Raw genomic sequence first — 13993 nt, 5'->3', positions numbered from 1 at the left:
ATAGGGCTCTTAATGCAGTTAAAACAATGCAGGCCAGGGCTTCAGACTTAAACGTTTGCTTGGCCCTGTACTTCTCATGGTGCCCTCCGTGGGCTACAGCTCTAGTACCCTGGTGTGAGATCATCTGGTTGGGGATTCCAGCACCTTTCCTGTGCACCTAGGAAAAAAAGACTTCTGAAGGAGGTGGGGTGACAGAATGAGAGCGGTGCTAGCTCTCTGACAGGAGTGCTGGTAGAAGAGGCTGTTAATAAACCTCTGGTCTGATGTTTATTAAACATTGTAGAATCGCTGCCTTTCAGGTGTGACATTCTTGGCTGCCTGGTGGCATCATACCCTTTGTTCACACACAGTGTCAAGAATAGTTTTGTAATGACAAGATCTATGTTTGCTTTTATTTCTATATCAGATATGCAAGATGTCTTCGGCTGTTTTTACTCAAAGCTGCTGAGAAGAACTGGAATTCAAGATGAGAACCAACAAGGTGTACAAGCTCGTCATACACAAGAAGGGCTTTGGAGGCAGCGGTCAGTATCTCCTGGCTCATAACAGTGAGACCAGCACTCTCTTACTTAGTTGAAAGCAATTAACTGACTTACTGATCTTGTTAACTTAATAGTGAGGGTGGAGCTTTGATGTAACAGCAGTATTACCAGGCAGGGTTTGGAAAGCTCTTTATTAGTAGCAAGATAGAGCAAAATAAAATTGCATATGTTAGAACAAAACAAGATTACACCTATAAAATACAATTGCTTTATTCTACCTCTTCCCTTATTGTTGCATCGCTTTTCTTTCAACGTTGTATTTCAGTCACTCTAATAAGTGACAGGTAGGTCAATGACCTGTGACCCCATGTGGATGTGTTTCTGTCTATTAAAATCAATGTAATTTATTTGATTGCTTCCTACTTTTAGACTTATAGCATGTTAATAAATCTTATTAAGATTCTCTAGCTATTTTCATATTAGCGTTTGTTATATGAAACATACAAAAGATGATTATACTTGCTTAGTTAAGGCACATTCTTTTGCTTAAAAAGTCTCTTGTGGAAGTTCTGTGATTTGAAAGACAAGGTTTTGTCCACAAGAGCTGCCAGACTGAAGTGGCTACGTAGGGGCAGCGTCACGTAGGGAACAGACCTCATTGCCGACATGTTAGTCCTGGGCTAGTGTGAGTTTTTAGAATAAGCTATTGCGTACGGGTGTGTGAGCACCTGTGTTTGGTGTGTGTCTGGTCATTGCAATTTTCCTCATTCTTTCATGTCTTGTAGATGATGAACTGGTGGTGAATCCTAAAGTATTTCTTCAAATCAAGCTGGGAGATGTTGTGGAAATTGCACACCCCAATGATGAATACAGGTGAATTCTCTTTTTGCTGGTATCAGCCAGATGTGGTTAGAGCACTCAAAGGGCATGTTTGTGTGCAGCAGTTTCTGGAGTGATGGGCACTTAGAGCTGATACAAATTTGCTTTGGGTTGCTGCTATGGTTGGTTTTTTTTTTGCCTGAAGAAAAGTAAAGGGGCTGACTATATCAGGAGCTCTTCCTTAAAGTTTATGGAATCCTTTGTTTGGTGTTAGTTTGCTGACCTTTCATAGAGCAGGATCTGCAGTGTCTTTATCCTCTTCATAGAGCTGCTGTTATGTAATGATTATTATTCCATTCTATAGTATATTGTAGGCAAAATAAAAACTTCCTGGTCAGCTATAACAACATAAACCTTAGATGAAGCTGTTTATCCTGCAATCTATGTCTGAAAGGCACCAGTGTACTTATATGAGCCCCTGAGAAGTTTCTGTGTGACTTACTTGCCCATTTAAAGTATCATCTTTACTGAAAGAGTACATTATCATTATTGCAGGTGTAAGAACAAGACAGGGTGATAGGCAGAGAGGATTATGTATGAAGCTTTCTAAAAAACATTAATATGCCTCTTTAGCTTATCCCATGCTCCATGTTACTAAATAGTTTTGGGAGAGTGATTTACCAGAGTAGTCTTGCTATTTCAACTTGTCTACTTTTTTTCTTTCTTTGTGCTAGTCCCCTGCTTCTACAGGTCAAGTCACTTAAGGAAGATTTGCAGAAAGGTAAAACACTAGACCCATTGAATGCAGAGTAAAATAGACAATGATTATATGATGGGGCTGTGCCTGTGAGTGACTAATGCATGTGTTTTAACTTACTGTAAGAAAAGGAATGCTTTGTCTATTTGGAAATCAAAGGATTGTAATTTTATTGGAAAATTAATAGCCAATTTTAAATCTGCCTTTCGTTGAGTAATATGGGGTATGATTTAAACAAAATTGGTTTTCTAGCCTTATTTTTTTTGTTTCTACATTCTCTGCCTACCTTTATGTCTTTTCTTCTTGCAGGAATTAATTCAGCCTAAACTTTGAGTTTTATCTCACCTGCTTTGATTTTAATAACTTGTAAATTTGGCCTGTATTGTTTTTATACTTGTAAATCACTTGAAATCTTTTGGAGATGTTCACTTCTCCATTGTTTTTTCTTATTTTTTTTGGCAGAAACTATAAGCGTGGATCAAACAGTTGCACAGGTGTTCCGACTGCGGCCATACCAGGATGTCCATGTGAACGTTGTTGACCCTAAGGTGTGTGGCTTTACAGCTTTTTTCCACTTGTCTCTTCACTTAGTTCAAATCAGAGCCATGTGAATTTTCATCTGTAGTAATATTGGGGGGGAAAAAAAGCATTTATTTTTTATTGAAAGGTATTTAGCCTTCTTTTCCTAAAAAAACCCTGAGGCTTGGGCAATTGAACTATTTGTTATTTCTCTCTTCTCTCCCTACTATCCCTGCTCTCTTTTTGAAGTCTATGGACCAGTTTCAACCCAGCTTGGTAGAAATGTAGAAATTTCAGATATCTTTAAATTCCAGAAATTCAGGACAACCAGGCAGAGTAAAGAGAACCGCTAAGTGGCTGAGCCAAATGAAGAGCCACACCATGGATTTGCATTATTTGACACCAGAGAGCCTTGTAAGAGAGGCATCTCTTGTAAATGTCCCAACTATGAAAAGAGCTTCAGTCAGAGCTTATATTCAGCACAAGACAAAACTCTGCAGTAAACGAGGATTCCTTAGTGTCATGTACAATGGAAGTAATTTATTTTACCTGTGTTTCAGTTTACACTGAGACTTGTAGCACAGATTTAGTCCCTGGGATTTTTCTGGTCATGTTGTGCAGCGTCTTGCAGCTCACAGTAGTTCCATATGAAACTATGGCAGTTATTCTGATGGGGCTTCCCTTTTGTCTAGCATCTGTTACAAGTACTGACTTGCTTCAGAACAGCCCTCGCTGTGACATTTGGTTCTTAACAGAATGGATTGAAGTGTAGTACATAGAAACAGCACGTAAAATCTAAGCATTGTTTTTAATTCTGTTTCCCAGGAGGTGACCTTAGACTTGGTGGAGCTGACCTTTAAAGATCAGTATATTGGGCGTGGAGATATGTGGCGACTCAAGAAAAGTTTGGTAAGGCCTCTCCTGTCCTCATGTGTAGGGTGGAGGAAATGAGGTGCGTTTTCATTGCTTGCTGTAAAAGAAAATGTGTTTCATGAAATACAGAAAACTGAGGACATGGCCGGTATCAGCAGTACCTGAGGAGCTTATTCTCTAAGTGGTCCATCAGAGTTGGAGAAACAGTACATCTGTGTTGCAGAAAAAGTTAATCACATCATTTGCAGAAAAAGTTAATCCCATTATGTTCTGCTCCATTGCCATAATGTTAATTACTGCCTTGGACACTGAAAATGCTCTTGAGGTTTTTTTTCTTGTGTTCCGAATGTTAATGATTTACTACTTTTGGAAGGAATTGAATCCAAATATTTTTCAAGAAGTGTGCTAAGTTATCCCCTCTCTGATAGTACCACTTAAAAAGCAACTACTAGAATATCTTTTTCTGCATTTGTGAAGTTCGGTCATTGGCTCGTCCAAGCACAGTGAATTAGATAAATTAATGCAATGAAAGTTCGTGTGTGTTAAATACTATTTTCTGTTGTCTGTTGCAGAGGTTCTGTAGGCTGAGATATTAATAGTAAATATGGTCAGTGTTTTTCATGATTTTATGGCACAAGTCATGTGTTTGAGCATGAGTGTTTTGTGTAAATTGGTCTGCTCACTCTGAGCCTGCTGTTCCTTTAACACCTGCAACTGTTCTTTCTTAGGTCAGCACATGTGCGTATGTCACCCAAAAAGTTGAATTTGCGGGTATCAGGTCAGTGCCTCCTCTGAGGGCTCGCTGTGTTACTTAGGACTTTAGATGAATGGGCCTGGAGCATCCAGCTGGAGAATCTTCCCTCAAAAACACTTGATGTTTTATTTTTCTCTTGATCTGTTGTGAATTTCTATCTGCACCACAAGGTGGTGGGAGAAAATAGTAGTAGGACAGCCAGCCACATTTGTTGCCTCTGATGAATGCCAAATAATTTTTCTTTTACCTCTTATAATACTACTTCCCCCTTTCCCAAGATATGTTAATAGTTCAGGTGGGGTTAGTTGCTGTTGAGATGACAAAGATGCAGAGAGAAATGGCTGTTTGATATCTTTTGGACTAAAGATCAGGTTTTAACCGAATAAACTCATATCTTCAAATCATCCTTGAATGCCGATTTTGGTAGAACTGTATTTGCTTAGGTATTGATTCTCTAATCTTCATATTCACTCTGGTTAGCAAATACTCTGCACTTCTTTCAGGGCACAGGCAGGTGAGCTGTGGGTGAAGAGTGAGAAGGTCACTTGTGGATACATCAGTGAGGACACCCGGGTAAGATATCAGGGAAATGTTGAAATGCCAACGTGTAAAAGGAGAAATTCCTTATGTTACAGAGGACACAGTCATTGAAGTTTCTCTCTAGTTAATTTCTGCATTTGGCCCTTTTAGTGAATGTATCGTGTTTCAAATAAGGCCTTTCATTCTTTTGCAGGTGGTCTTCCGCTCCACTTCTGCCATGGTTTATATTTTTATCCAGATGAGCTGTGAAATGTGGGATTTTGATATTTATGGTATGTAGGTAACTGACCTGACTGATTATCGATGTGGATGGCAGCAGCTATCCTTCCTGCCTCTGCTAGAAAACTGCCACTACTGTTTATTTCTGCCACTACTAAAAACTAAAATATCCTGCATTTGCTCTAGGCAGTGCTCTGTGATGTGCTCTGGTGCCTTCCTGGATCCTTACTTGCAGCGCCATGCTTTTCTGTCTCTGGGCATTCCGTCATTTTCCTGTCCCTGACCCCACTGTAGAGCCTGGGCACTGTAATCACAGTGATAAATCAAGGGGTTCAGCTGACTGTGAACCTGGGAAAGGTTTTCTGTGGCTGTGAACAGGTTTGGTGATGAGGGCAGGTGCAAGCCCATGTGAGTCCTGAAACCAGAATTATATGGAAGTCCTGTGCAAACAGGGTCTTGGTGTTTAAGATTTTTCTTGTCTTTGGCTTAGCACGGAAGCAAAAACCCTGCCGTAACCCAGGTAGAGTCAGTTAGAAGTATTAAACTTTAGGCATTAAGAATGAATCGAATGAGTCACGTATCTGTGTCGTTGTCTTATTTTTTTCTCCTGGCTTAATTCTTTAGCAGACCTCTTGCTGCTTCCTTTGACCATGTGTTTAGGCATATGGAACTGGGCAGCTATTCAAAACTGAGCAGGGAATCAGTTGTGCATCCTATGCTTAAAAGACAGTACAGATGCTTTCCCAGCATGCTGTGAATGTGTTGGAGAAATGAATTTAAAGGTCAGATCCTTTTTGACAGGAAGAATCTTGTTCACATCCTCTGAAGCCTAGTCATGCTTTTTAATATTTTTATTGTCTTTGCTTTAATAATATTAGCATTCACTATGCACACAGCTTCTCCAATTCTAATAAAAGTAATTGTCCTAGAATCTCAGGGTTGAATATACTCCACAGTTGAAGGAACTGCTGTTGTTTGATTTTTTGGAGATGTTTTCTTTTCAGGGGACCTATACTTTGAGAAAGCCGTGAATGGTTTCCTTGCGGACCTCTTCACAAAATGGAAGGTAAATAACTGATAGAGTTCGTCTTGTTCTGAAATACCAAATCAATGCCATCTTAATGAGCCCATGGATGTGCCAGTTCGGGGAAGGCCCAGGTTGTGTCAGGCAGTGTTAAGATTTACAGGACTGTGAGAGGTGGCTCCTGGGCATCAAAGGAGTGGTTGCTGCAGGTCCACATTAAATTGTGCCTGTGCCACGTGACCCCAATGCCGATTTGTTGTATGTGCTGTGTTTATATCGTACGGTTTGTTTGTGTGGAGGCTTAGACTGAGCTAAGTCACTGAGTGATATGGTTGGCTGTGCTTGTGCAGTAACGCGAGTCTGTTTTACGCAGTTTTATTTGTTCCAGGGAGTTTCTTTAGATGTTAGCGGAGAGCACTCCTGTTAAATGTGTTACAGCCTAAAAGCATAGAATCTACAGGACAGACCATTATATTATTTCACAGAGGGATACACAGCCCTCGTGCAGATGTATTAGTACATCAGTCTACCTTTTTCTAGTTACCTTTGGCTCTAGGTGAGGGGGAAAAGAAGGTGCCACTCTGTATATACACATAGTTTTCTACTGAATGTGACCCCTAAGGTTTTCTTTTTTCATCTGTTCTTCCTGGACAGGAGAAGAATTGCAGCCATGAAGTGACAGTGGTTCTATTTTCTAGAACCTTTTATGAAGCAAAATCTATAGGTATGTCAAATCTGTATTTTTATGTTTCTGGTTTTAAGCTTATCTCCTTCTCTCTTGAAAGTTGGTCACAGGCTGCCAGTGACTTTCTTTCCTTCTGGTTTTTTATGCCCTCATCTGAAATATTCCCTACCAAGCACAGTGGACACACAGCCATTCTTATGAAAGTACTGCAATGAAAAGCTTACATAGAATATATGACAAATTTTCCACATACTCAAGCTGTCATACTGGTTTAAAAGCAGTTTTAGTATTGTGTAGGAGATCTGATATTTTTCAAAGTCTTTTTTTTAAGATGGAAACAACAGCTCTTTATTAGAAAAGATGAGTCATTTCTATACAAGAGCATAGGATAATAAGTGCTTTTGCCTCTGTTTCAGATGAGTTTCCTGAAACACATCGTGCCTCAATTCGGCAGGATCATGAGGGAAGATTTTATGAAGATTTTTACAAGTATGTCTTCCTCCCAGCTCCTTCACCTCTTGTCCCACAGTGTATGTGCAGCCCATGTGGAGTATATCATGTTATTAACTGTAAGGCTTGCAAGAAATTAAGGTATTGAAAAACACCTGTGTTTGAAATTAGCAGCAAATTGATGAGTAATTCTCATTCCGCATGTGCTAAGTCAGCTTCCCTGCACTTGTGAACATTGTGTGGTCGGTACTTGTGGAATTGCTGATAAACTTAAAGTTCTGTAAGTTCGGGAGTAGTTTTTGTGTTAGGTTTGGCTGGTTTTCAGATCTTGACATTCTGGAGTGGTTGAAGAATAGGTGGGACCGTTGCTAAAACCCCAGGTGTCTCCAGTTAGGCGCTGGAGCTCTGTCACTGGTGGTCACAACAGATAAAGGTGTTGAAGCTCTCGTTTGATTCTAAACTTGGACTTGTTAATGACCTTACTGCTTTGCAGAACAGTGATGCTATTTGACATGTCATGCTGATCGCCCATTTAAAAGGGATATTCTAGCTGGGAGTGTGCCCAGCTTTATGTGTGCATCTACACCTTAGTGATCACTACAAGTATGTTGTAGTTCTAATGTGCTGCCTAGCCGAGAGGAGAAACACCCACCTTTTTGTAAATTCCTTTTTCTGTGGTTTTTTTTTTTCTGTGGTTTTTTTTTTTTAAATCCCTTCTCACTTCCTCTTCATAGCTTCCTGTCATGATCCTCAGTAATTTGTGATCTTTCTAGAGTTGTAGTTCAGAACGAGAGACGAGAGGAGTGGACCTCATTGCTTGTGACCATTAAAAAGCTTTTCATCCAGTATCCTGTGTTGGTACGACTAGAGCAAGCAGGTACAAAATTCCTCTTTTCCGATGCTTTTACCCTTTTCTCTCTTGCTTTATTTTGTTTTGTTTGTTTTAAAGTTGTCTGTAACTGCTCTAGTTTCCGTTGGAGTCTCGTGTTGTACTACTTGTTGCTCTCCTGGTGAGGCTGTTTTGTTGGGTCTTTCTGTGAGATATCCCAATACCAATTTTGCCTTTAATTTTTTGGAATCATAAGATTTACTGTAAATGTGGGGTGTGTTGTGGTTTTTTTTTTTAAAAAAAAAAAAGTATTTCTAAAAGCTAGTCTGTACAGCGATTATATATTTATTCTTTTTCTTTTTTTCTTTCTGAACACTTATCAAGAGGGCTTTCCTCCAGGTTACAATTCTACCTCGGCACAAGGGAACTACCTGGAGGCCATAAATCTTTCATTCAATGGTAAGTTATGAACAATAAATAAAAACATACAGAGGAAGAACTGTGAAGGCAGCTGCCAGTAAATGGGTGTGGACTTCTGTTGCCTGTGTCTTTGCATTGTGAAGAGGAGGGGAATATTGAGTGGTTCAGTTATCATTTTCAGCCTCAGATGAAATTGTCTTGTGTGTATCTGGAAAACCAGTGTCTCTCAAATAACTGAGTATTTGGTATTTCTGGCCTCAGGAACCATTTACAATGCCTTGTTAGGAAGAAAGGTTTTCTTGTAGCTGTGTATCTGTATGAGAACCTCTTGGAATAGAAGTTGAAATTCTCAACTATGGAAGTCTTTCAAAATCAGTTTAGGTCACATAAGATTTAGGTGAAGCTGATACATCGTTTTTAGCAGGGAGTTGGATTTGATGGGCTGGAAGGGCTCTCCTAAGATCTAATTTTTGTGATTTTGAACATCAGATATCGTTCTGTCACCTTAATGGCTGCCTTCTTACTCCCATGGGAGGGGAGCACAAGGTTTTATTTAAAGTGATTAGTAATAAGCTTTCTGCTATTGTTTTTTTTGGGGAGGGTTTATTTGGTGTCATTTGTGGGTTTGATTTTTTTTTAAGAGGAAACACTAAGCACATGAGAAAAATACTCCTTTTTATGTATCTCTTTACCATCTTCTCTTCTGTCCTGACTCCTCTCTCTTCTGTAGCTTTATTAACATTTATTGTTGGACAGGGCTCTATACAAGCCTTCTCATGCTTGCATGTGCTTTGTGGAGACTTGTTTAATACCACTGTTAATAGAGTCACCTCCTTTGCTCCGAAGAAAATAAAATCTGGCATCTTCTTTCTTTTAAAGTATTCCCTAATTCTTTCTCTTAGTGTTTGACAAGCATTATATAAACCGGAACTTCGATCGGACCGGCCAGATGTCTGTGGTTATCACGCCTGGTGTGGGTGTATTTGAAGTTGATCGACTCCTTATGATTCTAACGAAACAGCGGATGATAGACAATGGTAACTAACTGTGCAGTCTTTATGAAGGCAAGCAGGTCCCCATTCGGTCCCCATATGTTGCCTGATCTAGTTGAGAGGCGTCCCTGCCCATGACAGGGAGGTTGGATTAAATGATCTCTAAGGTCCCTTCCAGCCTAGGCCATTCTATGATTCTGTGATATATTTGGGGAAGTATCCATTGTAACTTGTATACGCTGGGAAGAGGGGATTACAGCTTGAAGATTTGTGTCCTCGCTTCAGAAAGGCAGATTTTCAGAGAACTTAAAGGCATTTAATTTCTTTGGTTTGTGACAGAGAAATTCATCTGTTCATGCAGACCTTTCCTGTATGGGATAAAAAGCAACATTTCTTATATCCCCACTGGCACTGTTGGCTTGTTACCATACCACGGGACTGTTAACTACCATTTTCAGGATAATTGCATCTTAAAATCTGATATAAATGTAAATTAGGCCGTCAGCTCAAACTGGTGATCTCTTCTGGCTTAGTATGTCAGTCCTGCTTGGTAGATAGCTGAACTTGGCTGTTTTTGTTTACAGGGATAGGTGTGGACTTGGTATGCATGGGAGAGCAACCACTGCACGCTGTACCCCTCTTTAAGGTAATACGTACTGCCTTTCCCTTCTCTCTGCTGCTACTAAAAAGGTTACTCGTTTTGTGACTAGCCAGACACAACTAGTCGCTGTGCTTCTGAATTACTCTTACAGCTCCATAATCGCTGTGGACCTGGTGACTCCAGACTGGGTGATGACTACAATATTCCCCACTGGATAAACCATAGGTAGGTGAGATCTATCAGTCTTGGCTAAACACTGCTGCCTTGCTTTCCTCCTCGTAATTTGGATCCTATATAATTTAGAGATGGCAGCAATTTCGAGTGCATTAACACTATTACAGGAAATCGTAAGGTCAGGATATGTGATTTTTACGTAGCAGTGCTTCAGTTATAATCTGTGCAGTGATTTAGGTAGGGTTTGACAAAGCTCGCTAAGCAAAATAAAAGAATCATGCACACAGGTGTGTGTGTGTGTGTTTATATATACTGACATAGAAGTTAACCTACAATCAAGGTGTTTCCCATTTCTGCAGATTTTAATATATGTTGGGGTCAGTAATCTTCAGGATTTTGCAAAATCCTCATCCTTTTCTCCATGTAATAGCTATCAGATTCACAGGCTGCTGTGTAGCTAATTTAGTATGCTCAGTTCTTAGAAGACAGCTGAGCCGCTCTGGTTTTCCTTTCAGTTTCTACACATCCAAAAGCCAGCTCCTGTGTAACAGCTTCACTCCACGGATCAAGCTGGCAGGAAGGAAAGTAGGTATCTTCCTGATTTTATATTCTTAATAGCTTATCAGATACTTTTTCTCAGCCAAGCATCAGAATCTTTCTAGCAAGTATTTCAACAGCTGTAACTAAGTTTCTGTGTTAAAAAACAGCAGAAGCAATGCTGTAATGATTGTTGTAGGGCTTGTGAATGAGGGACTAGCTGATAGATCTTTCCTGTCGAGGGTAAAACTAGGTAAGAAATGTTTTAGCCACCATAAAAATTGGAGTTTCATTCTGTAATGAAGAACTCCATGGAGAGGAAGAAAGGTATTAACTGAGTATCAGCATTCAATACTTGTGAAGTGGTCTGGCTGCCTTGCTGAGTCAGCTGAAAAAACTTTGTCTGATGCTTGATCACTTAGAACATGCTGACTGTCTCTCTCTTCTCTCGTTTTTTTCTCTTGCTCTCTTTTTTTGTTTTTTCTCGTTACTTCACACTTCCTTTGTTGGACCCTCCAGCCACTGACCGAGAAAGCAAAAAATAACCGAGATGCCTGTGAGTAATTCTGTTCTGGAATGACCTATCCCACTTCCGAACTCAGAAATGGCTGTAGTAAGGCAATGGCACTTGAGCAAAACCACTGCTGCTGAGATTTGGGAAAGGACAGCTGTTGCAGAAAACCATCAAACCCACATAGTTGTTGCCTGTTGTTACTGTTGATATGCTGCGGTTACATTAATATGCGTATGTAAATTGCCTTCCTGGCAAATAACTAATATGGAGGAGTGAGATTCTGTCCTGGCTGTTTGTCTCCTGGCTGGAGGAATAGATGGGCTCAGGCTGGTGTGCCAGCGTACTCTTTGTGGGAGTAGGACAGGAGGGTGCTGGCTTGGGATGTTCTCAGTGCTGTGACCACAGAATTACAGCACGAGGAATGCACTTTCTTCTAATATCCCCTCGTTTCGGGAAGGCGTACCTTCTGTAAGTGAGGCTGTCCATTCTTTTAAAGATGCTTTAAAATGTGCAGTTCCCTCATGAGGGAACTTGACGCATCTGTTGGTACAAGGATTGATTTGTTGGTTATAAATTCAGTATCTTGGATGTGTGGGGAAAGGTACTAGCGCCTCAGCAACCCTGATTCAGAGGCACCAGCTTTGCTCATTAAACTGCTCGAGCTGTTCTGCTCATGAGACTTTTGTATGTGATTTCTTTTGAAATAGATACTTTTCTTAGTGGTAAGAGTTGGACACTTCTAACTTGGAGATCTTGAACATTCTTGAAAGAAATTCCCGTGCTGTGTGACTTTTTATTTCAGCGCTAGGGGCTCCAAAAGATGCTGAGAATGCCCTGCCTATCCAGGTGGATTATGATGGCTACGATGCCCAGGTGTTCAGACTGCCAGGCCCATCCAGAGCCCAGCGCTGTACCACTTTCAGGTAAGAGGCTTGTGATTTCTAGAGTATCCGTATTACGGTGTATTTCTTGATGCATTGGGAAATACGAGGAGAATTAAGATTCATGTGCTTACAATTGACCAAAAAGCTTTATCTGTAGCTAGTATTTATTGTTGATTGTCTGGTATTTAACTTCTAAGACAGTGTGTGGGATCTAGGAAAAGTCCTAACTATACTTTTCCTTACAGCTCTAATTTTGTCTAAAGTAGACTGAAGCTGGTCTCCCTTGCTAAATTCCTAGCAGATTTTGCAAGCTGGGTAAGAAAGTACTTGCCTAATAGAGTTGCACAGATTTGTAGAAGTAGCATTAGTTTGATGCACTGCTTCATAACTGGTGCTGAGCATAGGGAATCTTCCCTGAAAATGGTGTCTTGTAATGAGAGAAGAAACTGAGGAGCAGAGTTTAAGTTCTCAAATGTTCCATGGCCTTTTGTCTGAGAAGAAAGTCTCAAGTCCTGACCAAATTCACTAAACAACCTATAAATTTTATTGCTTTTTCAGGAATATGGGATTGATAAACTTGTTCTGAAGTTTTTGTTTGTTTGTTTTCCTTCTTTCAGTAGTAATGCCTAAATCTGCAGAAGCTGTGCATGTAGGCTCATTTGTTAATGTGAGCAGTTTGTAGAGTTCCATGCTGGAAGACACCAGTACAATTTAATGTTAATAATTCTATGGAGCTTCCCTATAGACATGTGTTTCCAGTACTGTAGGCTCAGGTCTAGTATCGTGCAGACCATGTCTGTGTTACCAGCTTGGTGTGCTGTCTGTAGAATTGCATCAATTCTACATGCTCTGAGCAGCCTGATCTAGTAGGAGATGTCTCTGCTCATGGCAGGGTGGGTGGAACTAGATGATCTTTAAGGTCCCTTCCAACCCTGTCAATTCTATAATTCTATGAAGGGTCGAGCATGCCCTTTTTCACAGCTGTTGTGCTGGAAGCATTATAGTGTTTTGTTTTTTCTATTGTATAATGCACAAAAGTACATAGTACCTGCATAGTCACAGAAAAAAAATAGTGATGGCTTCTTTGTAGTGCTCTTCTTGAGTTCACCTACTGAGTATCAAGTCTCTTATGTGACTTGGGCCTGTGCAAGCCCCTTGATAACCCAGGAATTAATTCCTTTTTTGTATCACTGGATGTATCTGTTTATTTTCAGCAGGTCTGTGAGGGAGCGAGAAAGTCGTACCAGAAAGAGCTCTAGTTCCTATGACGTCTCATGCAGCCCGTCTCTGCAGAGCCGCACGCTGCCCTCTGAGGAGGTGAGGAGCCAAGCTTCTGATGACAGCTCACTGGGCAAGATCTCCAACATCCTTATGATCCCACGGCCTCATCTGCACCAGTGTGAAGTCAGCAGCTCTTTGGGCTATACCAGCACCAGAGGTCAGCCTAAGACAGATGGGGAAGTCCCTTAGGTGGTGAGAGGGGAGACAGAAGGTGAAGGGTTGAGTTGGCCACTGCCAGGCTGGCACAGGGGTGATGGTGCTCACATCAGCACTCATGGTGCAGCTCTTCCACGGCACCAGCTGTCACTGGGTGTGCATAATACTTGTCAAATTCCATTGCTTTTTTTGTTGGCTTGTCCTAAATAGAAGTGTCCTGACACTGATTTACTCTTTTCCCTTGTCTATTGCTGCCTTTAATATTTCACTGTTCTCCTGTGCCTGCCTGCAAATGTGGATGTATGCAAGTAACTTTTTGTTAACCAGGTCACCTGTATCTTTTGAACGAGAATTGGCTTTAGTAGTGAGCCCGAGGGACCCTGCTTATAACTTCTCTCTGTGGGGATTCCTTGTCATTAAGAGTCACTTTCAGGATCCTTCCTTTTGACAACGCATGGCTGAGCTCTCTTGGTGTGTTAGTTG

General features: G+C 40.7%; 1 protein-coding gene across 5 annotated transcripts in view; it reads left to right on the top strand.

Moving 5' to 3' along the window:
* The first annotated feature begins 404 nt into the window (after window positions 1-404).
* The window catches only part of DEPDC5 (DEP domain containing 5), a 44155-nt gene continuing 30566 nt past the window's right edge, over window positions 405-13993 (top strand). For all 5 annotated transcript variants that reach the window (XM_009865474.1, XM_009865473.1, XM_009865472.1 and 2 more), the window contains exons 1-20: window positions 405-524; window positions 1268-1355; window positions 2036-2082; window positions 2521-2606; window positions 3403-3486; window positions 4179-4228; window positions 4708-4777; window positions 4938-5016; window positions 5968-6029; window positions 6642-6711; window positions 7089-7161; window positions 7896-7999; window positions 8336-8410; window positions 9274-9408; window positions 9948-10009; window positions 10116-10189; window positions 10654-10723; window positions 11195-11231; window positions 11992-12112; window positions 13291-13511. In XM_009865474.1, the coding sequence (XP_009863776.1) occupies window positions 467-524; window positions 1268-1355; window positions 2036-2082; window positions 2521-2606; window positions 3403-3486; window positions 4179-4228; window positions 4708-4777; window positions 4938-5016; window positions 5968-6029; window positions 6642-6711; window positions 7089-7161; window positions 7896-7999; window positions 8336-8410; window positions 9274-9408; window positions 9948-10009; window positions 10116-10189; window positions 10654-10723; window positions 11195-11231; window positions 11992-12112; window positions 13291-13511 (1666 nt within the window). In that variant the 5' untranslated portion in view covers window positions 405-466. The remainder of the gene's footprint in view (window positions 525-1267; window positions 1356-2035; window positions 2083-2520; window positions 2607-3402; window positions 3487-4178; window positions 4229-4707; window positions 4778-4937; window positions 5017-5967; window positions 6030-6641; window positions 6712-7088; window positions 7162-7895; window positions 8000-8335; window positions 8411-9273; window positions 9409-9947; window positions 10010-10115; window positions 10190-10653; window positions 10724-11194; window positions 11232-11991; window positions 12113-13290; window positions 13512-13993) is intronic.

Source organism: Apaloderma vittatum, unplaced genomic scaffold (assembly GCF_000703405.1).
Source record: "Apaloderma vittatum isolate BGI_N311 unplaced genomic scaffold, ASM70340v1 scaffold22392, whole genome shotgun sequence".
Classification (NCBI taxonomy): domain Eukaryota; kingdom Metazoa; phylum Chordata; class Aves; order Trogoniformes; family Trogonidae; genus Apaloderma; species Apaloderma vittatum.
This window is presented reverse-complemented; position numbering and strand designations above follow the sequence as displayed.